The 25,345-nt window shown below is 45.7% G+C and overlaps 1 protein-coding gene across 4 annotated transcripts; it reads left to right on the top strand.

Annotated features, from left to right (window-relative positions):
* The first annotated feature begins 941 nt into the window (after positions 1-941).
* Positions 942-24,727, top strand: LOC141047840 (uncharacterized). 4 transcript variants are annotated; one of them, XM_073543166.1, is made up of 3 exons: positions 942-1,211; positions 16,256-16,351; positions 22,883-24,727. In XM_073543166.1, the coding sequence occupies exons 2-3, from the start codon at positions 16,291-16,293 to the stop codon at positions 24,580-24,582; spliced, it is 1,761 nt and encodes a 586-aa protein (XP_073399267.1). In that variant the 5' UTR covers positions 942-1,211; positions 16,256-16,290; the 3' UTR covers positions 24,583-24,727. The 4 variants fall into 4 exon arrangements, 2 of the variants coding, with proteins under 2 accessions (XP_073399267.1, XP_073399266.1); XM_073543165.1 differs by having other exon boundaries at positions 943-1,176; XR_012219910.1 differs by lacking the exon at positions 22,883-24,727 and adding an exon at positions 22,558-22,774 and having other exon boundaries at positions 960-1,176.
* Positions 24,728-25,345: the final 618 nt, after the last annotated feature.

Here is a 25,345-nt window from a genome sequence, read left to right as displayed (position 1 = left end):
GGGCACAGGACTATGGGATGGAGGATGTGTGATGGGTATATGGGCATGGGACTATGGGATGGAGGATGTGTGATGGGTATATGGGCACTGGACTATGGGATGGAGGATATGTATGACGGGTATATGGGCACGGGACTATGGGATGGAGGATGTGTGATGGGTATATGGGCATGGGACTATGGGATGGAGGATGTGTGATGGGTATATGGGCTCAGGACTATGGGATGGAGGATGTGTTATGGGCATGGGACTATGGGATGGAGGATGTGTGATGGGTATATGGGCTCAGGACTATGGGATGGAGGATGTGTGATGGGTATATGGGCACAGGACTATGGGATGGAGGATAATCATTATAATTTGCTATAACCACACTTAGTTCCTATGCCCCGGGGCAACGCTGGGCTCTTCAGCTAGTTCAATGTATAAAAATAATTGCTACTTAAGCGGGAACCCAATTCAGAATCTATGAGAGGGGCCCATGTGGGGGCAACAAAAACGTGAAAAAATGCGTGAAAAAGCCAGATATTTCCTTTTTTTTCTCCACACTTTCTCTCGACATCAAAGAAAAAAATATATAAAAAAGATAAGAATATACAAATGACGAAAAAACATAAAAATAAGGTTCAAGCAAGGAGTCATGAAATAAAGAGGCAAAAATTATTTGGATGCTGAAATGAGAAAACATTTTAGAGCTATTAAAAAAACCATTTAAGAAAAAAATCTAAAAGATAAAAAGTGTCTGGTCGTGAAATGGTTAATGATTTTTCATTCTCGATTATCACTGATTATATAAATAACTTTATGACTCTGCAACCAAGCTTTATCAGCGCTCCCTAACCAGACTCAGCGAGAGCCAATGGGATTGCAGAACGTCACCACTCTACATTCAGTGAGAATAGTAATATTCTTCCGCTACATAATATAGTCCCTATCAATGCAAACCGCTTTACTGCAACGGTCTCACGTACGAATAACGGAGATGGCGACGATTATTATTAGAGATCTGGGTTATTATTACAGTGTAAACGATTAGATTGTAAGGTTTTATCTGGGATGTAGAGAAGAGCTCGTCACTCGCGCAAAGGCTTCTGGGATGTGTGCTGAGCGGGAGACTGCGGAAAGTTCCACTCTCTGGGGCTGAATGCCGGCCGGTAGCTGTGCGGTGACTGCACGGTGAGATTTATGTGTGGCGCCTTCTGGGGCTCCGGGTGGGTTTTCTGTTTCTCGTCACCATATGATGTGATAATGCTGAGCGGGCGGGCGTGAGGCCGGAGCTCTCCCCTGGGGGCTGCAGCACAATCCTGCCCGGCTGTATAGGGGCCGTGCTGGGGCCAGTGCCCGGGCCTCCTGGCTGGCCTGGAGCTCCCCACTACACAGCGCGGCTCACACTAGATTGGCGCCTGGATTGAGCAGAGTGTGAATGTCGCCCAAGGAAATGCCGCACGGAATAAGCGCCATCTAAGCTGCAGTCCTGTCCTCACAGCTGTGATCGGATATTAGCGGGGATTTGTTCTGGTTCTAGTGAGATTTCCCATTGTCATAGTGTATTCTGTGCCCCATATGCTGCGGCCATCTGCTAGGAATGTATTCTCCATATGGAGGGCTGGAGACTGATTATAGGGGATTCCCAGCTCCGAGAGCCTGGTCCCACATGGAAGGATATTAGCTGATGCCTCCAATTACAGCTGCTGTAGGATAGTTCTTCTGATTAGCTGTGTGCAGGCATTGCAGTAGTGGAGGTATCCATGGTTACCGACCCTCATGTAGTGAGTTAGTGGTCATGACCATGGATACAGAAGCTACTGCAATGCCCTGCGACATAGCTAATCAGAAGAACTGTACCACATTTCTAATTGGAGGTATTTGCTAATATTATTCTTACTATATATTGGGATAGGGTCTTGGAGATGGGAATGCCCCTTTTAACCCCTTTCTGACCTCGGACGCAATAGTCTGAGGTCGGATCCCCTGCTTTGATGAGGGATCCGGGGGTGAGTCCGCATCAAAGCCAGGACATGTCATGTTTTGAACAGCTGACATGTGCCCGTAATTGGCGCAGGTAGAATCTCGATCCACCCGTGCCTATTAACTAAAATGCCGCTGTGAAACGCCGACAGCAGCATTTAACAAGCGCTTCCAGCTGCCGGGCTGGAAATATGTGTATCGCCGGCCCCCGTCACGTGATTGGGGGTCAGCGATGCGTTGCCATAACAACCTGAGGTTTCCTAGAGACCTCTATGGTTGTTGATGCTAGATTGTTATGAGCGCCACTCGGTGGTCGGCGCTCATAGCAATGCTGTAATTCTGTTACATATGGGTGATCTGCTCATTATATGTAGCAGAGCCGATCAAGTTGTGGATGCTTCTAGCCACCTATGGAGGCTAATGAAACATGCCAAAATGTAAAAAAAAAAAAAAAAATGTTGCAATCACCCCCCTTTCGCCCCATTCAAGATAAAACAATGAAAAGAAATCAAACATACACATATTTGGTATCGCCGTGATCAGAATCGCCCGATCTGTCACTATAAAAAAGGATTAACCCGATCGCTAAACGGCGTAGCGAGAAAAATATTCTAAACGCCAGAATTACGTGTTTTTTGGTCGCCGCAACATCGTATTAGAATGCAATAACGGGCGATGAAAAGATCATATCTGCACATACAGGAAAAAACACAAAACTTGAGCTTGGTGTGAGTTGATAGCCATGCAGCCTATAAATGCATGTTCACATGGCCATAAACCTGCAAGAGACAAAGTGAGCGAAAACCCTGCTGCAACGCAATAAGGAAAAGCAGACGTGCCTCTAGAATGCCTGCGAATTCCTCATTCGTTTTCCCCGCGGCGGGGAGTTGTGAACATTTTTGGTGTCTATGAGCTCGTGATGAGCTGGAGAATCAGAACGGCGGCTCAGGTTTAGCGTTTAGTGAACCGTGCAAAAACGCCAAACAAAAAATGTCAGATTCCACTTTCTTTGCAATTTCACCCGCACTTGGAATTTTTTTTCCCGTTTTCGCGTACACAACATGCTAAAACGAATGATCTCTATCAAAAGTACAACTCGTCCCGCAAAAAATAAGCCCTCACACGGCCATATTGTCGGAAAAATAATAAAGTTATGGAAGAAGGGGAGCGAAAAAGGCTCCGGTCGTTAAGGGGTTAACGAGAAGCTGTCGTTAGATTCATGCTGCCTGACCCACAAGCAGCATATAAGTGTGGCGGCATGATTACAGCCGGGTATATCTTCCTCTAAAATGCTGCTGCGTTTCTGATAAAATCTAGTGTGACTCCGCCCCGCTTCCGATGATTGACAGGTCTCTCCCTATGTGCGCACAGGACACCTGTCAATCACCTGGATCAGGCCGGGGCCGCATCAGAGTCGGTCTCTCAAATGGCTTCTCAAGCAAAGGGAGCGATTCCTCAGAGTTTTGTCACAAATCAGCGGCTCAAAAAAAATAACATTGTGACTTTTGGCGTCCTCACTCCATTGTCACCCGGCTGTGAAGAAGTGGGATTGGGTGGGGACGTGGCTGCCCCCGCTCGTCACATTCATGACTTGTAGCGGTCGCTTCACCACAAGTCTTACGCAGGGACTGGAGGAAGCTGTGCAGTGAGGTGCCCACCGCTACACACATCACTGATATATGGAGTGCGCCCCATAATGAATCCGGAGCGTCTCCTCCAATTCCCCCAATCACCAAGATCAGCCAGAAGGAGCTGAAACTCCTAAACCCTTCATCCAATTGTAATGTGGATACCCTCAAATGAAAGCTGAAAGTCTGAACTTCAACTGCATCTGAATTGTTTTGTTTAAAATTCATTGTGGTAATGTCTAGAACCAAAATTAGAAAAATGTTGTCTCTGTCCAAATATATATGGACCTAACTGTATGGGGCCATTATACTGTATGGAGCATTATATGGGGCCCATTATACTGTATGGAGCATTATATGGGGGCCATTATACTGTATGGAGCATTATATGGGGCCCATTATACTGTATGGAGCATTATATGGGGCCATGAGTCTTCATGGAGCATTATATGGGGGCCATAGGGATGGCAAATTCCTAATACCAAATTACACAGAGGGTAAATAAGTCCTAATTAAGGGATGCATTAAAACATGGATTTTATTATTCTTTGTTAAAAAAATAGTGGTACAAAAATTAAAAAAACACATCAGTGTGCCTGTGTAATCTCACTATTATCTCTATAAAAATGTATGGCCCAATCCTCTGAGGAAGCATGTTAGGCAAAACTTTTCGGGGAAGCTTTGTGTTAAGCCCCCGTTACACACTGCGATATCGCTAGCAATATCGCTGTAAAGTCACCGATTTTGTGACGCTGCATGTGATACCTCCGACCGGCTCCCCTGCTGGTCGCGCGAGAAGCTCCTGGACCATTTCTCATCAGCCGCTTCCTGTGGCGCCGAAGAGCGACGCGTGGACGCAGGCGGGAGGACATCAGGATCACCGCGTCTGACAGGTAAGTAGCAATCCCCGTCCCCAGCGATGTCGCTGGTGAGGTCTGCCTGTGTGGCAGCTCACTAGCGACCACCTAGCGATGCACCAGCGATCCTGACCGCGTCATATCTCTGGTCAGGATCGCTGGTGCATCGCTAGGTGTAACGGTACCCTTAGCCTTAAACTGAGTTCACATTAGCATTCGGGGGCTTTAGGCTTTGTGCACACGATGCAGATTTGCTGCGGATCTGCAGAGGATTTTTCCTCGCAGATTCGCACTGTGATTTACAGTACAATGTAAATCAATGGGAAAAAAAAAAAGCTGTGCAGAAAAATCAGTGCGGAATTGCTGCGGATTTCAAAGAAGTGCATGTCACTTCTTTTGTGCGGACCTGCAGCGTTTCTGGACCTCTCCATGATAGAAATCCGCAGTGGCAAAAACTGCTGAAAATCCGCACTAAATCTGCATAAAATCAGCGGCAAAACCGCAGCTGCGGATTCTGCCAGGAGATGCAGTTTTTCTGCAGAAAATTCTGCACCACTTTTCCTACGTGTGCACATAGCCTTACTGAGGGCTGCGTACTTCCTCTGTTAAGCTCCGCCTACTTCCTCATACTTCTGCATGCGTCCTGCGTGTCTTTAACATTGGGTACGCAGGACATTCAGATGTATGCGGATGCGCTGTTTTGCCGACCGCACGGAAACGCAACATGTGTATCCTAGGGATAGAGACTCTAACCCATGAACTGCTGTCATGGTAGATATAGTATTGCTCTGAATAGGGATCAGATTGATGAATGAATCCGATGGTTTGTGTATTCCTCCCTTTCCTTATCCTCCAGCCTATTTTGGTAAGTGCTGTTGTATGATAGTGGTGTTCAGTTTGTTTTGTATTTGTCTTGTTTCTCTTACATTTCTGTACCAAGCCCCATGGTGTGGGGAAGGGGTCAGATTAGGTCTGTTTCACACTTCAGTTTTTTTAAATCAGTCAAAATTCGCCAAAAAGTGAAAATGGCGGATCCGCCAAATTTGTGTAAAAACGGATGCCAGCTGATGGTACGGATCCGTTTTTTTACGGATCCGCTATACAGATTTTTGTACGGATCCGTCAAAAAGCGGATCCGTCCCATCCGTTGGATCCGCTTTCTTGCAGATCCGTTTTTCGACACCTCCAAAATGGGATGCTCCCAAATATGATTGGCTCTTGGAAGTAGGGAAAACTATATCTAGGGTGTTATCATACAAAATCTTTGAAAGGTTTTAGAGCTAGTGGCAGCGATGGAAGGAGTTAGTGCGAGTCTGGAAGGAGTTATTGCGAGTATTCACAGCTTCTGTGTGGAATTTGATCTTCACTGCAATCGGTTGGCAATTATTGCTCTCCAGAGGGAGAAAAGAAGACTGCGAATCCTGCGTCTGAGGAGACGACGGCAGTGGATTCATCCGATAAATGCGCAGAGGCCTTACCCGTGGTGTGTTTTCTACACTATACCTGGAATTGAGGGTTAACCCGGACAAGTTCTTTAACTATGTGCGGATGAGGCAGGACTTGTTCGAGATATTGGTGGAGCGTGTTGGAGCACAAATCCGGAGAAGGGACACCTACATGCGGTTTTCTATTTCACCGGCAGAGCGTTTGATGGTGACCCTTCGGTAAGTTATCTACTTTCTAAAAGGTTTCAGATTCTGCAGGCTTTTATTGTTATGTTGTGGCTTGTAGTTTGTATTAATTTTACTTTTTTTACCAGATTCCTGGGAACTGGAGAATCCTTCACCTCCCTCCATTACCAGTTCCGGCTCGGGATTTCAACTATTTCTGGAATTATCCAACAGACCTGCCGGGCATTGTGGGATTCTCTACAGGAGGAATACATCGCAGAGCCAACACAGGAGAAGTGGCTGGAGATTGCGGAAAACTTCAAATCTGCCAGTTTCCAAATTGCGTTGGTGCCGTGGATGGCAAGCATATTCGGATTGTGAAACCCATGGGATCTGGTTCACAGTTTTTCAACTATAAGAAATACTTTTCTATTGTCCTTATGGCCATTTCGGACGCAAACTGCAAATTCATTGCCGTGGACATTGGTGCATACGGTCGTTCAAATGACTCAGGTATTCAAGATGTCCGCCATGGGCCGTCATTTGTATGGAGACAATTTTGACTTCCCACCTCCAAGACCACTCCCTGGTACAACAGGCCCACCAATGCCTTTTGTGTGCATTGGTGACGACGCTTTTCAGCTTTCCAAACACCTACTCAAGCCATATGGTAGTCGTGGATTGACACACCGCAAAAAAATATATAACTGTCGATTGACCAGAGCGCGAAGAGTGGTGGAGTGTGCTTTTGGGATTTTAACTGCAAAATGGAGAGTGCTGTTAATGGCCATAAAAATGAAAACAGAGACTGTGAAAGAGGTGGTGAAGGCATGTGTCATCCTGCACAACTTTGTACTTTCAAGGGAACCTGAGTTCTGGGTCAGTGGCAAGAATGAGGGACACCTTTGCAGATTATTTTCTGACACCAGAGGGACAACTTGACTGGCAAGATGACATGGTATAATTTTTTTTTTTTTAAATACCAATTGTGGGTACTAAGTGTTGTGTTTTTTTTTTACATTTTACAACACCGGAGTACTGTGAAATGTTACCAAGTGTTGAGTTATACCAATCTTTGTGTTACCAAGTGTTGTGTTACCAATTTTTTTTTTTTTTTTTTAACTTTTACACTTTGATATGTTACCAAGTGTTGGGTTAACAAGCATTGCGTTACTAAGTGTTGTTTTTTTTTTACCTTGTACACCACCGGTGTACTGTGAAATGTTACCCAGTGTTGTGTTACCAAGTGTTGTTTTGTTTACCTTTTACACCACTGGTGTACTTTGAATCTTTCCCAAGAAATAAAGAACAAAAAAGAAACAACACAATAAAGTTCTTTGAAAAAAAAGCATTGTTTATTTGTGAATTTTTCAAAGTTTTTTTTTTTGGTTGGTATATCTTTTTTTGGTATATATTTTACCTTTTTTTTTAAGAAAAAACAAATTTACATTACAAACGATGATGATACTGTTGAGTGGAGATAGTATCGGAGGGGTTAACAGGGTTGACCACATCGAGGGGGGGTAGAGGACTGGGGAGGGAGTTGGTGAGGATCAGAAGTGGAAGGGGGGTTTAAAACGTGGTTGGGACGGGAGTGGATGGACAGACGAGGTTTGTGGGTACATTAAAGGTGTATGTGGGGGTGGGTATGGTGAGGGCATTGGGGTATAATGCAATGGGGAAGGAAGGTACTGGGAAGATTGGAATGGGGAACTAGAGAAAGGAGAGGGAGTGGTAGGAGGAGGGACGGTTGTGTGATGGATGGTGGTGGAAGGTTGGACGGGGGAAGGTTGGACTGTGGAAGGATAGACAGGGGAAGGATGGACAGAGGGGGGATGGGCAGGGGGAGGATGGGATGCTTCTGCTAGTACCTCCACTAGAGCATTCTGACAGGCTTGCATCACACGCATCTGCTGGTGAGTACTTAAACCTTCCATTTGCAGGACAACGGATTGAAAAAAAATATGTCTCGGCATCTGGTTTGATTCTAAATTCATCTGCTCCATGTATCTTCTGAATTCCATGATACTTTGATTGATCATGGTTAACCCAGAAGATAACTGGTTTCCATAAGTCTGGAAACCATGCTGGACAGATGAGTTTAGACTCAAACAGTCAGACAAGGTCATCCTTTCCTGACTCCTCAGACGCTGCCGGCCAGAACCAAAAGTTGGTTGAGATGTTGCGGCAGTGTCTGAGGGGTGGGGGAACAGGGAACAAGTCGTCACCAGCAGCTTCATGGATAGAGGGACGAGACAAGAGGGAAGGTAGGGGTCGGATACCTCAATGTGGTCACCGGGGGCGGTCTCACAAGGAATCACTCCAGAGGGAGGCAACTGATGCAGGCTCCCGAGTGCTGCAGATGGTGCTACAAAAAGAGAAAAAATAAATATATTTGAGATATTGATATTTAATTTAACTCTGCTGAAAAAAAAATTGGTTAAACATGTAAACATTTGTACTACAGAAATGGTGTGTGGAATATTTACCTTCTGGACACCATAGTCGATCGGAGGAACCCCAGGGCTCTGTAGTTCTTGTACTGGGCTCCCTGGCGTCCTCCCGATCCACTCGGGGCCTGCATCTCCTTGTTGAAGTCCCTCTTGAAGTGATCCCTGAGCGACCGCCACCGTGTGATAACCCTGTCACCTGTGAAGAAAAAAAACAAAGGGTTTAGTATTCAACACTTCACATGCTGGAATATAAGTTACTGAATTTGTAATACTTACGCACTAAATCCCTGGCCCTCGCATTGAGCTCCTCCCAGTTCTCTATAACTGCGGAACAGACCTCATCCCAGAGCCGTCGGTTGGTCGGCATGCAAACGGTTTCCCATGTTCCACAGTGGCTCCCGGATTTCAACCTCATGGATGAGGTTATATTGGGTTACTTACCGTTTGCCGACCACCAGATGCTTCACCTCGACGACCCTGGGATGTCCTGGGAGTCGCTCTAGTGCGGGCACCAGATTGTGAAGACTAAAATAAAAAAAAAAAATTTTGTTTTGGATGGATGCGTAGTTATTGTGTGTGCACTGTGATGAATGTTTGTGTTGGGTGTAGCATTATGTATGTATGTCTTTATGTCCTAAACTTACACTCTGCGTGCCCCCTCCTTGCGTCTCTCCACCCTGCATGTCTCCTCCTGGAAGCTCCTCTGAATCAGCTTCCTGTGAAAACATAATACATGGATATAGGGGTTTAAAAAAAAACTAAATAAAAGTTGAAAAAAAAAAAATTATTTACCTCAGTTTGCTGATGATGTGAGGGGGAGCTTTCAGGAGAAGACATTCCTACGTTCTGGCTTGTTGCGGGTCTGCTGCGGTGTGGCTGCTGCTGCGGTACTTCCTGAAGTGATCTGCAAGTATAAAGGCACTTGTTAAGCTTCTATACAAAGGATATCACAAGCTTTCAGGCCTTTATACTTACTGATAAAATTTCACACTTCTGTGTGGGTCTGCTGCGGTATGGCTGCTGCTGCAGTCCTTCCTGAAGTGAACTGTAAATATAAAGACACTTGTTAAGCTACTATACAAAGGATATCACAAGCTTTCAGTTCTTTATACTTACTGATAAAATTTCAATCTTTTATCTAGGTGTGCTGCTGCCTGGCGGGTCTGCTGCGGCCTTGCGGGTGTGCGTGCCTTCCTGAAATGATATGAAAGTGAAAACCAAAATTTAAATAGCATAAAAAAATAAATCTTCATTTGTATTTAATGTGTGTAATTCCCTAAAACTGAGTATAATCAGTATGCAGTGTTTGCATGTGTTTAAATTCCCTGAAATACTCTCACAGAGAGTGTAACCACTGTGATTGAAGGTGTGTAATTGCTGTGTATCCCCACACTTTGTGTTTGCATGTGTTTGAATTCCTGAAAAACTCTCACCGAGAGTGTAACCAGTGATTGAAGGTGTGTAATTGCTGTGTATCCCCACACTTTGTGTTTGAATTCCCTGAAAAACTCTCACCGATTGTAACCAGTGATTGAAGGTGTGTTGCATGTGTTTGAATTCCCTGAAACTCTCACCGAGAGTGTAACCAGTGATTGAAGGTGTGTAATTGCTGTGTATCCCCACACTTTGTGTTTTGCATGTGTTTGAATTCCCTGAAAAACTCTCACTGAGTGTAACCACAGTGATTGAAGGTGTGTAATTGCTGTGTATTCCCTGAAAAACTCTCACCGAGAGTATAACCAGTGATTGAAGGTGTGTAATTAACTCTCACCGAGATTAAACACAAGTGTTTGAATGTGTAACCACACTTGTATACCAAAACCCAAAAATTAAAGTACCTTTATGGTACATAACCATACTTAATTTTACCACTTAATTTTACCTGGTTTTAAAATGATACTACAGATAGTTTTTCAAAACAGGTTTTTTTTTTTCTTTTTTTTTTTTTTTCTACACAAATAGGAGCTACTCCGCTCTTTATTTTAAATACCACAATAAATGGAAAATAAAAAAACACAGATATCCACCAGATACACCACATACATTACACAACACAATCACACCACAATTGCAAATATTAAAATAAAATACTATACACATGCAGCAGAAAAACAACTAAAGTATGGAAAAAAACTACACACAAACACGCATGAGAAACACAGACAGGCCACACACACACACGCTCCAGGGGTCTTGCAGGTGGAAGACTTGCAGCTGGGCAGGCAGGTTTTATAGCTCTAGATGGGTCTTCTATCAGTCTGGCTGGTGACGGATGCCTGGCTCTGGGTTTTCAGTGTGGCTGGTGCCGGATGTCAGGGCCCAAGTACACCACATACAATAGCAGTTACACCATATACAATGCACACAGAACACAATCCAAGCATACTTGCAAATATTAAAATAAAATTACAGTTGTATGAAAATAAAGTATGAAAAAAAAACACGCATGACACACAGACAGACAGACAAGCCACGGACGCACACAGACATGCCCCACGCAAATAGTTTTAATACTCACACAATTGGTGGCTTGGTAGCAGGCCTCTCCGTCCTGGCTTGGTGCTGGCAGGCTTCTTGCTCCAGGGGTCTTCCAGCTGGGTATGGCAGGCTGGCAGGCTCTCTCTCTTCTCTGCTGGGGGTCTTTCTGCTGGGCAGGTGCTGGCTGGCTCTGTCTTCAGTCAGGCTGGTGCCGGATGTCTGGGCCCAATGATTAATTAGCCCACCTTATATAGTTTTGGGACTGTCTGGAAAAGTATCTTTCTCTGAGCATGCTCAGTGCGATTTAGCGGATTCCGCCAGCGGATTCCACAAAATAGCGGATCCGCCGCCCATAGGCGCCCATTCTACCGCTTGGCGGACGACGGCGGATCCGCCATTGTCCGCTATTTTGACTGTGCCAAAAAACGTAGCAAACTCCGTCCACCTCAGACAGAATCCGCCAGGAATATGGCGGATGCGCTGAGTAGCGGACGTAACGAACGACCATCCGCTACAATCCGCCACTAATGTATTTCAATGGGGAAAAATGGCGGATCCGCCATTTTCAAATTTTGGCGGATTTTGACTGATTGCAAAAAACTGAAGTGTGAAACAGGCCTTAGGGTTTAACAACATCATAGTAAGTTTGGCGACCCAGGCCTCTCTACCATCAACAGTTCCCCTGAGACAGGGATAGTTAGGGTCCCAGCTCCAGGGACAGTTTTAGGCCCTTCTCCCTTACTTCTGTCACAGCATGACACCTACATACAGTATAATGGGCTTCAAATTGTCCTCCATACAGTGTAATGAGGCCATAGAGTCCTCAATACAGTATATAATGGCCCCACATAGTCCTCTATACAGTATAATGGCTGCACTTAGACCTCCATACAGTGTAATGGTACCCACATAGTCATCCATACAGTGTAATAACTCCACATAGTCCTCTATACTGTATATTGGGCCCCACATAGTCTTCCATACCTCCATACAGTATAATGGGCCCCAAATAGTCATAGATACAGAATAATGGTCCTCATAAAGTCTTCCATACAGTATAATGGTCCCATGTAGTCCTCCATACAGTATAATGAGCCCCACACACTCCTCCACACAGAATAATGGCCCCACATGTTCCATGCAATATGCCTCATATATCCCTCCATAGAGTATAATGGCCCCAAGAAGTACTCCATATAGTATAATGGTCCCCACATCTAATATATAAAGCTGAATGTGTGGGTGTGTATGTCCAGGATTGGCATCTGCACCGTCACAGCTACAGCCACAAAATTTTGCAGTCACACATCTGGATCCCGAGACCGTCATAGGCTATGTTGTGAGGTGAAATTTTAACCCCGCGTGTTCGAATTCACCAAACAATTTTGCCCCTAGGTACATAATAGGGAAAAAGTGTATGTGTGTATGTCTGGGATTGGCTTCTGCACCGTCGCAGCTACAGCCACAAAATTTTGCACAGTCACACGTCTGGACCCCGAGAGCATCATAGGCTATGTTGTGAGGCGAAGTTTTAACCCCGCGCGTTCCAGTTCACCAAACAATTTGGCCTATTATTCTTATCATTTCTATGGTGTTATCGTCCTTCTGTAAAGCTGGAAATAACACAATTTATTACCGTGCCAACACAGACCACCCTCTGACACAGACTGCAGGGGGAGCCCAGTATCACACAGGATAGGATTAGATACACGGCTCAGCAGTCAGTATCACACAGGATACGATTAGATACACAACTCAGCAGTCAGTATCACAGAGGAGAGGATTAGATACATGGCTCAGCAGTCAGTATCACACAGGATAGGGTTACATACACAGCTCAGCAGTCAGTATCATACAGGATAGGATTAGATACACAGCTCAGCAGTCAGTATCACACAGGATAGGATTAGATACTCGCCTCATCAGTCAGTATCACAGAGGATAGGATTAGATACATGCCTCAGCAGTCAGTATCACACAGGATAGGGATAGATAGACGGCTCAGCAGACGGTATCACACAGGATATGATTATATACACTGCTCAGCAGTCAGTATCACACAGGATAGCATTAGGTACACAGCTCAGCAGTCAGTATCACACAGGATAGGGTTAGATACACAGTTCAGCAGTCAGTAGCACACAGGATAGCATTAGATACACAGCTCAGCAGTCAGTATCACACAGGAGAGGATTAGACACATGGCTCAGCAGACGGTATGACACACGATAGGATTAGATACACAGCTCAGCAGACATCACACAGGATAGGGTTAGATACACAGCTCAGAAACAGGATGTGCCAAAGGAGAGGACATTTTCATTCCCAGAATTCCACTCATTCCATCTGATTTTTTTTATTTTAACCGCCTCCAGTTTCCAGTTCAACTGCTATTTGCAATGTCCATTAACAATGCTCAGGGACAGTCCTTGAAAGTAGTAGGGATCGATTTGCAATCTCCATGCTTTTCTCATGGACAACTTTATGTGGCCTGTTCAAGAGTTGTAACTGCCAAAAATCTGTTCATCTTTGCACTGAAAGGAAAAACCAAAAATGTTGTTTATCAAAAGCCTCTTGAATGAGTTGAAAATAAAATACTATCAATACTTGGGTAATAGTTTAGTTAATTTGTGTTGCAAATCTGTAGTGTTGAATATATGATGTGAAATGTTTTTGTGTGCAAATAATCATTATAATTTGTTATAACTAACCACAGTTATATATTAGATGAATGACATAAAAAGAAAAAATGCTTCCAACTTCACAAAAAATAGCATGTATCTCAAAAATACATCTCCCGACAAAACATTGCTTAAATAATGGAAAAATAAAAATGCTAGTGCATTTAACCCCTTAAGACGTCTTTTTACTAACCTGAGATATGAGACTAGCATCCCCATACAGGTGACAACCCAGTAGCTGTCGGCTGTACACTACAGCTGACAACTTGCTGTATCAGCGACGATCAGTGTTGGCACCGTCCATATCCGTTTATCCCCTTAGATGCTGCTGTCAATAGTGACTACATCATATAAATGGTTAACAGATTGTGGGGGCTTCCGCTTTAATCTCATCAGCACCTTGACATCATGATCCTGTGGTCCTGATGTTTGCCATGGCAGTTCACGGCCAAATAGCGGCCTGTTCAGAAGTTAACGACATTTAGGTGGTAAAAATACACTTTTTCATTCCTGTCATGCCATTTTGCATTAATTCCTTAAAATCACCTGAAGGGTTAATTAACTACCTGACAGCAGTTTTCCATATGTCAGGGGGTGATGTTTTCAAAATATCACTTTTGGTTTTTTTTTCCAATATATAGAACCCCCAAAGTCACTTCAAATCTGGATAGGTCCCTCAAAAAAATAAATTTTGTAAATTTCTATGAAAAATTGCTGCTGCATTTTTAAACCTCCTAAAAGGCTAACAAAATAAAATACTGTATATACACGCGTGTAAGCCGAGATTTTCAGCCCATTTTTTGGGGCTGAAAGTCCCCCTCTCGGCTTATACTCGAGTCATATACCGGGGGAGGGCGGGGGTGTCAGAACATACTTGCCCCCTCCTGGCGCGGTCTCTGCAGCCCCTGCTTCTCCCAGGTCTCAGGCTCGTTCCTTCAGCGGTCAAGTGGTACCGCTCATTAAAGTCATGAATATGCGCATATTCATGACTTTAATGAGCGGTACCACGTGACCGCTGCAGGAAGGAGTCTTAAGAACTGGGAGAAGGGGCTGCAGAGACCGCGCCAGGAGGGGGGGTAAGTATATGCTATATTTACTGATCCCTGGTCCATCGCTGCACGCCGCTCTGCTGTCTGCTGGGTCCCTCTGTCTGTGATGTTCAGGTCAGAGGGCGCGATGACGTAGTCAGTGTGCGTCCTCTGCCTGAACGTCACTGACAGAGAGACCCAGCAGACAGCAGCGCGCAGCGATGGACCGGGGATCGGTAAGTATCGCCAGTGTCGGGGTCCTGAGCCAGCGGTGACCCCGGCACCTGGCACCGTGCGACGGAAAGGTGAGTATTTCATTTTTTCTTTTATTTGCTGCAGCATATGGGGGGAATTCTATGGAACACCTTATGGGGCAGCATATGGGGGGATTCTATTAAGCATTTTATGGGGCAGCATATGGAGGGGATTCTATGGAACACCATATGTGGCAGCATATGGGGGAGATTCTATGGAGCACCTTATTGGGCAGCATATGGGGGTATTCTATGGAGCACCTTATTGGGCAGCATATGGGGGGTATTCTATGGAGCATCTTATGGGGCATAATCTATGGAGCAGCATATGAGGCATAAACTATGGAGCATCTTATGGGGCAGCATATGGGGGCATAATCTATGGAGCATCTTATGGGGCCATAACCTTTATGGAGCAGCATATGGGGTATATTATTCTATGGAGCATCTTATGGGGCCATTATTAACCTTTGTGCAGCATTATATGGGGTGCATTTTGTATGAAGCATCTTATGGGGCCATCATGAACTGTATGAAGCATTATATGGGGCTCCTGATTTAATATGGATATTCAAAAACATTTAACCTACTGATGTCTCAATTTTACTTTTATTGGTATCTATTTTTATTTTTGAAATTTACCAGTAGCTGCTGCATTTTCCACCCTAGGCTTATGCGTGAGTCAATAAGTTTTCCCAGTTTTTGTGGCAAAATTAGGGGGGTTGGCTTATACACTGGTCGACTTATACATGAGTATATACTGTAACATTTTATAAATGGTGCTGAAGTAAAGCAGACATGAGGGAAATGTTATTTATTAATGTTTTTCTGTGGTATGACTATCTGGATTAAAGGGATAATCATTCAGAGTTTGAAAATTGCTAATTTTTTTACATTTTTGTCAAATTTCTGATTTTTTTTTTTATAAATAAACACAAAACATATCAACCTAAATTTATCATTATTATAAATTATAATGTGTCGCGAAAAAAACAGTCTCAAAATCAGTGGGATTTGTTGAAGCATTCCAGAGTTATTACCCCATAAAGTGACATTGGTCAGAATTCAAAAATTTGGCTTGGTCTCTAAGGGGTTAATGAAGGAAATCACTTTGCCATAATGCAGTATAGTTACAGTGACGCCTACACCAGTGATATAGGAGGTGGAGATGTCAGCATGTTTTGGCGGCTCAGGTGCCCCATGAGCTTGTAGTAAAAGCCTCCATCTAGAACATTCCACATGAGATTTCCTTCTGTCTGTGATTTTTACGTTATTTCTTTCACATCTTTGACATCCAGGAAAATATCTGAAGAACATCAATACTGAAGCCATAATGGAGAAAGGAGAAAGTGATGTGCGGGATGAGGAGTGGTGCAAAGAGGACGTTCCTACAGGTAACTGCCCCAGTGAGGAGTCACCACTAAACAAAGCAGAGAAGACTCACATTCTCCTCATTCACCGAACCGCACAAGTGAAGTTTTATGTTATGTGTTTTCTCAGTTTTTTGGCCATAGATTTCCCCATTCGGCTAAAATACAGATTATATCTGGGTGACAATGTAATGACGCAATATGTAATAACCGGTTGTGTATCTATAATATGGACTTAAGAATAGACTGAGATGATAGATTATCAAAGACGTGTGACACCTCATTGGCAAAGTATCTAGTTTAGTGTTTTACATCATATCCATCATGGTTCTGGTTCCAGCATTAATATATAACCTAAGTAACCCATTTGGTATACTGAACTAGCTGGGGATGAAAAAAAAACTTATGACAATTGTCTCATAGTCACAGCCAGGAGTAGATTATAAGAGAAAGCAGAGAATTGCCTGGGCTTATCCAGCTTTATGTTTCTCCATAGCCATGACTTCCTAATACACGACCATACGGCTCCTCTGTTCTGCATGTAGCGGTCAGCGATTGTGTGAGACGGACACCACCTAGTAGTACTGACGCCTGAGCATTTCTCCAGGGACAAGTGACACAATATGAGCAAGTCCTGCACTCTGTCACATGGAAGATGGGGCACCAGTGGTCAATGTGAAGTGTTCACTGAAGAATAGACATAATTTCCACAGCACACACCACAGGATGCAGTATGGAAGCCGATTATGCTTTATTATTCTAAAACAGTCCAGACCACAGACATAGACATGTAATTAGAGATGTTAGTACAGACAGTATTTACCTCAGTCTGCTGACCGCACTGTCTCCAAAATCCACCATAGCCATGATGGTTCGGCCAAGCATTCATCTATTTTCTATGGGGAGAGAGAACTAAGCTGCTTCCATATCATGAATCAGTGCTTGTTACAGGTCAATACCTGCCTGTGTAAATTAACCCCTAAAGATAACCTGTCGGCTACAAAAATGCTATTTACCTACAGATATATTGAGTAATTTGTAGGTAAATAGTATTTAAAGAGAACCTGTCAGCAGTTTTGGCCAATATAAGATAAGGCCGCTGCATTTCAGAGCTTATTTACAGCATTGTGTAATGCTGTAGATCAGGACCCGGTCCAGCCTGAAAGACAAGAAAAATAAGTTTTATTATAGTCACCTGGGGAGGCGGTCCAGTCCGATGGGTGTCGCAGGTTCGGCACCTCTCATCTTCTTGCAATGCCGCCCTCCTGCTTGCTTCATCGCTCCCGGGCATCGTGCTCCTGTGCAGGCGTACTTATCTGTCCTGTTGACGGCAGTCAGAGAGGCCCAGCGCCTGCGCACTGAAGTACTTTACTCTGCCCTCAACAGGGCAGATAAGTACGCCTGCGCAGGAGCGCAATGCCGGGGAGTGATAAAGCCAAGCAGGAGGGCGGCATCGCAAGAAGATGGGAGGCGCCAGACCCGGACCTGCGACACCCATCGGACCGGACCGCACCCCGGTGACTATAATAAAACTTATTATGGTGCTTGAACCTCTAGATTCAAGCAACATATTGTATTCCGATTTCTTATATTTATAGTGCTTTCTTCAAAGCACTGTATTGTAATCCGAACGCTGCTAACTTATTCTTATTATTCAGTTGATTTCCGCAATTAATGCGGCCCGAACCGCTACACGCACAGACTCCGTTGAGGTGTCGTTTCGAAGCCAGCGTCCACGAGAGGTGTGCTAAGTATTTTTCGTGTCGATCGGATTTGTAGTTTTTGCGCAATTTGCGTTTGAAAATTTTTTTTTCCCATCATTGGAATGCACTGTCTCAATGCATTTGAATGGGAAACTTAAAACGTGCCCTGAGGCGATTGAAATGGCAGTAAAGCTCATTGCTATGCGCAAGCACACCCAGTTACTATGCCAACGCCTACGAACGTCACATGATGCCCCCAGGATAGAGCTTCTGCCACATAATTTCAGCTCTTAAAGCGAAACCCACAGCACAAATGCAAATCTAGCTTCATCACATGACACATGCCCCTGAGAGAGAATGTGCGCCAAAGTGCGCCCCCGCCCACCAAATTGGACCCTGAGGGGCCCCGCCCACCAAATTGGACCCTGAGGGGCCCCGCCCACCAAATTGGACCCTGAGGGGCCCCGCCCACCAAATTGGACCCTGAGGGGCCCCGCCCACCAAATTGGACCCTGAGGGGCCCCGCCCACCAAATTGGACCCTGAGGGGCCCCGCCCACCAAATTGGACCCTGAGGGGCCCCGCCCACCAAATTGGACCCTGAGGGGCCCCGCCCACCAAATTGGACCCTGAGGGGCCCCGCCCACCAAATTGGACCCTGAGGGGCCCCGCCCACCAACTCGGACCCTGAGGGACCCCGCCCACCAACTCGGACCCTGAGGGACCCTGCCCACCAACTCGGACCGAGGGGCCCCGCCAAATCGGACTCTGAGAGTTCCCGCCCACCAAATCGGACCTTGAGGGGCCCCGCTCACCAAATCGAACTTTGAGGAGCCCCGCCCACCAAATCGGACCCTGAGAGGTCCCGCCCACCAAATCGGACCCTGAGGGGCCCCGCTCACCAAATTGAACTCTGACGGGCCCCGCTCACCAAATTGAACTCTGAGGGGCCCCGCTCACCAAATCGGATTCTGAAAGGCCCCAACCACCAAATTGGACCCTGAGGGGCCCCAACCACCAAATTGGACCCTGAGGGGCCCCAACCACCAAATTGGACCCTGAGGGGCCCCGCCCACAAAATCGAACCCTGAGGGGCCGCGCCCACCAAATCAGACTCAGAGTCTGAGCCACCCCGGCCCCCAAATCGGAGGCTGAGCCACCCCGGCCCCCAAATCGGAGGCTGAGCCACCCCGGCCCCCAAATCGGAGGCTGAGCCACCCCGGCCCCCAAATCGGAGGCTGAGCCACCCCGGCCCCCAAATCGGAGGCTGAGCCACCCCGGCCCCCAAATCGGAGGCTGAGCCACCCCGGCCCCCAAATCGGAGGCTGAGCCACCCCGGCCCCCAAATCGGAGGCTGAGCCACCCCGGCCCCCAAATCGGAGGCTGAGCCACCCCGGCCCCCAAATCGGAGGCTGAGCCACCCCGGCCCCCAAATCGGAGGCTGAGCCACCCCGGCCCCCAAATCGGAGGCTGAGCCACCCCGGCCCCCAAATCGGAGGCTGAGCCACCCCGGCCCCCAAATCGGAGGCTGAGCCACCCCGGCCCCCAAATCGGAGGCTGAGCCACCCCGGCCCCCAAATCGGAGGCTGAGCCACCCCGGCCCCCAAATCGGAGGCTGAGCCACCCCGGCCCCCAAATCGGAGGCTGAGCCACCCCGGCCCCCAAATCGGAGGCTGAGCCACCCCGGCCCCCAAATCGGAGGCTGAGCCACCCCGGCCCCCAAATCGGAGGCTGAGCCACCCCAGCCTCCAAATCTTACCCAGAGCGGCCCCGCCCACCAAATCGGACCCTGTGGGGCCCCGCCCACCAAATCGGACCCTGAGGCCCCTCCCACCAAATCGGACCCAGAGTGGTTCCGCCCACCAAATCGGACCCAGAGTGGTCCCGCCCACCAAATCGGACCCAGAGGGGCCCCGCCCACAAAATCGGACCCTGAGGGGCCGCGGCCACAAAATCGGACCCTGAGGGGCCGCGGCCACAAAATCGGACCCTGAGGGGCCGCGGCCACAAAATCGGACCCTGAGGGGCCCCGGCCACAAAATCGGACCCTGAGGGGCCCCGGCCACAAAATCGGACCCTGAGGGGCCCCGGCCACAAAATCGGACCCTGAGGGGCCCCGGCCACAAAATCGGACCCTGAGGGGCCCCGGCCACAAAATCGGACCCTGAGGGGCCCCACCCACAAAATCGGACCCTGAGGGGCCCCACCCACAAAATCAGACCCTGAAGCCAAAGTGGCCCCTGAGAGGCACCCACAGTTAAATCGTATCCTGAGTTGAAAGTCTTGCAGGGGCAGCAGGCAAGTCTCTCTTAAAGGGGCAGCCCGGGCACCATTTCAAACCACTATCTGTACTTCCTTCATGAAATACACATCTAGTGTTAATTTTGTTATCTTTATTCAGTTGATTTCCGCAATTAATGCGGCCCGAACCGCTACCCGCACAGACTCCGTTGAGGCGTCGTTTCGAAGCCAGCGTCCACGAGTGGTGTGCTAAGTGTTTTTCGTGTCGATCGGATTTGTAGTTTTAGCGCAATTTGCGTTTGAAAAATGTTTTTGCCGCCATTGGAATGCATTGTCTCAATGAATTTCAATGGGAATACATGGGGCAGTCGTGAGGCGATTCAAATTTGAGGACCCGTTGCGGCAGTTAAGCTCATTGATATGTGCAGGCAGACCCAGTTACTATGCCAACGCCTACGACCTTTACATGACGCCCCCAGGACACAGTTTCTGCCAGATAATATGAGCTCTTAAAGCGAAACCCAAAGCACAAATGCAAATCTAGCTTCATCACATGACACATGCCCGAGAGAGAATCTGCACCAAAGTGGATTTAGAAGCCCAGTGCGCCAAACTGGCTCTTAAAGGGCCGACGCGCCAAAGTGATTCTTAAAGGGCCGGTGCACCAAATCGAAAGCTGAGTGAACCCCGGCCTCCAAATCGGGAGGCTGAGCCGCCCGACCTCCAAATCGGGAGGCTGAGCCGCTCCGGCCTCCAAATCGGGAGGCTGAGCCGCCCCGGCCTCCAAATCGGGAGGCTGAGCCGCCCCGGCCTCCAAATCGGGAGGCTGAGCCGCCCCGGCCTCCAAATCGGGAGGCTGAGCCGCCCCGGCCTCCAAATCGGGAGGCTGAGCCGCCCCGGCCTCCAAATCGGGAGGCTGAGCCGCCCCGGCCTCCAAATCGGGAGGCTGAGCCGCCCCGGCCTCCAAATCGGGAGAAGTAGAACTAGATTTGTATTTCCTGAAGTAAGTACAGATAGTGCTTTGAAATGGTGCCCGGGCTGCCCCTTTAATTGAGACTTGCCTGCTGCCACTGCAAGAATTTCAACTCAGGATCCGTTTTAACTGTGGGTGCCTCTCAGGGGCCGCTTTGGCCTGTGGAGCCCCTCGGTCTGATTTGGTGGGTCCGCACCATTTCCGCAACTCCCCGCCATGGGTAAAACGCATGCGGAATTCACATGCGTTTTCCCGCAAAACACAAGCGTTTTGCGTTTTTAGCTTGCAGAATGTTAGCGCTTTTCCAACCGATTTGAAGCATCGCTTGAAAAGTGATTGACAGGTCGGTCACACTTGTCAAGCATAGTGCTTGACAAGTGTGACCAACTTTTTACTATTGATGCTGCCTATGCAGCATCAATAGTAAAAGCTAGAATGTTAAAAATAATTAAAAAAAATTGGGATATACTCACCTCCTGGCGGCCCCTGATCTCCTCAGCGGCGATGCCGGCAAGTTCCATTCCCAGGCGTGCTTTGTGCGAAGGATCTTTGATGACGTAGCGGTCCCGTGACCGCTACGTTGTCAGAGGTCATTCTCGCAAAGCACGCCTGGGTACGGAACTTGCCGGCAGCGCCGCTGTGGACTCTGGGGGGCCGACAGGGGGTAAGTATATCCCTATTTTTTATTTTAATTCTATTTTTTACAGGAATATGGTACCAAGGACCTGGAGGAGAGTTTCCTCTCCTCCAGACCCTGGGTACCATCCGCACATGAAGTGCTCACTTTACGCATGGTGGGCATAGCCACATGCGTAAAGGTGAGGGTTTCAATGCAATACTTTGGCGGCAGAATCGCGGCGATTCCGCAAAATGGACATGCTGTGGATTTTACCGCGATGTGATTCCGCAGTGGAAAAATCCGCTGCATGGGCACAGCAATTGCGGAATCCCATAGGACTGCATGGGAATGCGTTTTGTTAGCGGTTTTTAAGCGCATAATAAACGCAAGGTGGGCACACAGCCTTAAGCATGTTAGGCTGTGTTACTGGGAGAGCGGCTACCAGGAGAAATTTATTTTCCCTGCTGCCGCTCGCTTTCAGTCATTGAGGTGGTATATGAAGCCCTAACACAGAGAGGTGACTGCTACAGCCCTCTACTTCTGAAGAATAAAATCAAGCAGCTGCATAGAGAATATAATTTCCTCAATAAGCAGTGATTGATGGTATAGGAAGGTGACTGGGGCTTATTAGCTTTCATTTTGATGAAGGAATGATGATTTGTTTCCTTATCTCATGGTTTTTTTTATAATTGCAGAACATCCTGAATTTACACGAAGAGGATGATGCGCTGTCAACAACAATCATTTTTATTCTCATATAAAATATGCGACCAATGACAAATGTTTTATTATTTGATGTTTGCACCGGCCAATGATTGAGAATGAACATTAGCAGAATTGATTCTTTGTGAAATCATCACATCATGTAAATTACACCTCAGTCAGTTAATAATAGAACTTTACTACACACTTTGCAATGTCTATGTATTCTTTTTATTTTACTTTCTTATATTTATCTAAATATAAAACATTATTAAGGTTATTTGACTAAAAAAATCACATCAGTTATATTCTTGACAGATGGTCGTACCAGCAGCTCCAAAATGCAAAAAAGTATTGCACAAGACCCATATGAAGAACAAGCCAACATCTCAGACGTGGATCCTTTTAAAGTACAATGTCCTAATTCATCCCAGACTGTTCAAACTAATAGTCACAGAAGAAGTGTGGAAAATAAAAAAGCTCCCACAAGGAAGAAGCCATTTTCATGTTCAGAATGTGGGAAATGTTTTACAGATAAATCACATCTTGTTAGCCATGAGAGAGTTCACACAGGAGAGAAGCCATTTTCATGTTCGGAATGTGGGAAATGTTTTACTCTGAAATCACATCTTGTTAGCCATGAGAGAGTTCACACAGGAGAGAAGCCATTTTCATGTTCGGAATGTGGGAAATGTTTTACTTTGAAATCACATCTTGCTGCACATGAGAGAATTCACACAGGAGAGAAGCCATTTTCATGTTCGGAATGTGGGAAATGTTTTACTCTGAAATCACATCTTGCTGCACATGAGAGAATTCACACAGGAGAGAAGCCATTTTCATGTTCAGATTGTGGAAAATGTTTTACTATTAAATCAACTCTTGCTGCACATGAGAGAATTCACACAGGAGAGAAGCCATTTTCATGTTCAGAATGTGGGAAATGTTTTACTATGAAATCAAATCTTGCTGCACATGAAAGAATTCACACAGGAGAGAAGCCATTTTCATGTTCAGATTGTGGAAAATGTTTTACTATTAAATCAACTCTTGCTGCACATGAGAGAATTCACACAGGAGAGAAGCCATTTTCATGTTCAGAATGTGACAAATGTTTTACAGATAAATCACATCTTGTTACACATGTGAGAATTCACACAGGAGAGAAGCCATTTTCATGTTCGGAATGTGGAAAATGTTTTACAGATAAATCATATCTTGTTAAACATGAGAGAATTCACACAGGGGAGAAGCCATTTTCATGTCCGGAATGTGGAAAATGTTTTACAGATAAATCCGCTCTTGTTACACATGAGAGAATTCACACAGGAGAGAAGCCATTTTCATGTTCGGAATGTGGGAAATGTTTTACTCTGAAATCACATCTTGTTAGCCATGAGAGAGTTCACACAGGAGAGAAGCCATTTTCATGTTCAGAATGTGCTAAATGTTTTACAGGTAAATCAGGTCTTGTTAGCCATGAGAGAGTTCACACAGAAGAGAAGCAATTTTCATGTTCGGAATGTGGTAAATGTTTTACAGGTAAATCAGCTCTTGTTAAACATGAGAGAAATCACACAGGAGAGAAGCCATTTTCATGTTCAGAATGTGGAAAATGTTTTAAAGTCAAATCAACTCTTGTTACACATGAGAGAATTCACACAGGAGAGAAGCCATTTTCATGTTCAGAATGTGGAAAATGTTTTAAATACAAATCATCTCTTGTTACACATGAGAAAATTCACACAGGGGAGAAGCCATTTTCATGTTCAGAATGTGGGAAATGTTTTGCAGAGAAATCACATCTTGTTAGACATGAGAGAAATCACACAGGAGAGAAGCCATTTTCATGTTCGGAATGTGGGAAATGTTTTGCAGAGAAATCACATCTTGTTAGACATGAGAGAAATCACACAGGGGAGAAGCCATTTTCATGTTCAGAATGTGGGATATTTTTTTCATATAACTCTCAACTTGTTAGACATCAGAGAAATCACATAGGGAAGAAGGCATTGTAATCCTTTAGTGACCAAACCTAATTTTTGATATCTGAAATGTCACTTTTTGTAGTAATAATGATGGAATGTGACATATCTTAGTTATTCATTTTCCTGATATGTTGTGCTTTATTTTGGTAAATGTAATAAATGAAAATATGCTATATTCCAGCTTTGAATGTTTATACCTGTAAACCGTATAGTTATACCACATAAAAAAACATTTACCTTATGTCTTCTCTGTCAGTAACTTTTCAAACATCCTTTTATTTTGGTTGAAGGGATACAAGTTTAGTAGTTTAGTAATTTTTCATTATTCTAGGGCAATGTGCAGAACTCATTATTTTGGGAACCTATTCCGTTCAGTGAGGGGCTAATATATAGGGGATTCCTCTAAAGGGATTCTGTTTTAACCCTTTCAACCACATGCCTGTTGCCACCTTCCTGACCAGAACAATTTTTTTCAATTCTGATAAGTGTCACTTTATGACGTAAGAACTCTGGAATGCTTCAATGGATCCCACTGATTCTGAGACATACTGACATACATAGGGAACATACTGTAAGTATTTGATACACTGCTGATTTTTCAAGTTTTCCCACCTACAAAGAATGGAGAGGTCTGTAATTATCGTAGGTACACTTCAACTGTGAGAGACAGAATCTAAAAATAAAAACCAGAAAATCACATTGTATGATTTTAAAATAAATTGTATTTTATTGCATAAAATAAGTATTTGATCACCTACCCACCAGCCTGTCTCTCACAGACCTGTTCACTTTT

Source organism: Dendrobates tinctorius, unplaced genomic scaffold, assembly GCF_039654945.1.
Source record: "Dendrobates tinctorius isolate UK_male_01 unplaced genomic scaffold, ASM3965494v1 ptg000129l, whole genome shotgun sequence".
In the NCBI taxonomy this organism is placed as follows: Eukaryota; Metazoa; Chordata; class Amphibia; order Anura; family Dendrobatidae; genus Dendrobates; species Dendrobates tinctorius.
Note: the sequence above shows the minus strand (reverse complement) of the source record. Positions and strands in the feature narration are given on the sequence as shown.

Bases quoted from the DNA above. Each gene is read 5' to 3' on its own strand.
- LOC141047840 (XM_073543166.1), top strand. From the start codon at position 16,291: ATGGAGAAAGGAGAAAGTGATGTGCGGGATGAGGAGTGGTGCAAAGAG. The intron at 16,352-22,882 runs GTAACTGCCCCA...TATTCTTGACAG, and splicing joins CAAAGAGGACGTTCCTACAG to ATGGTCGTACCAGCAGCTCC.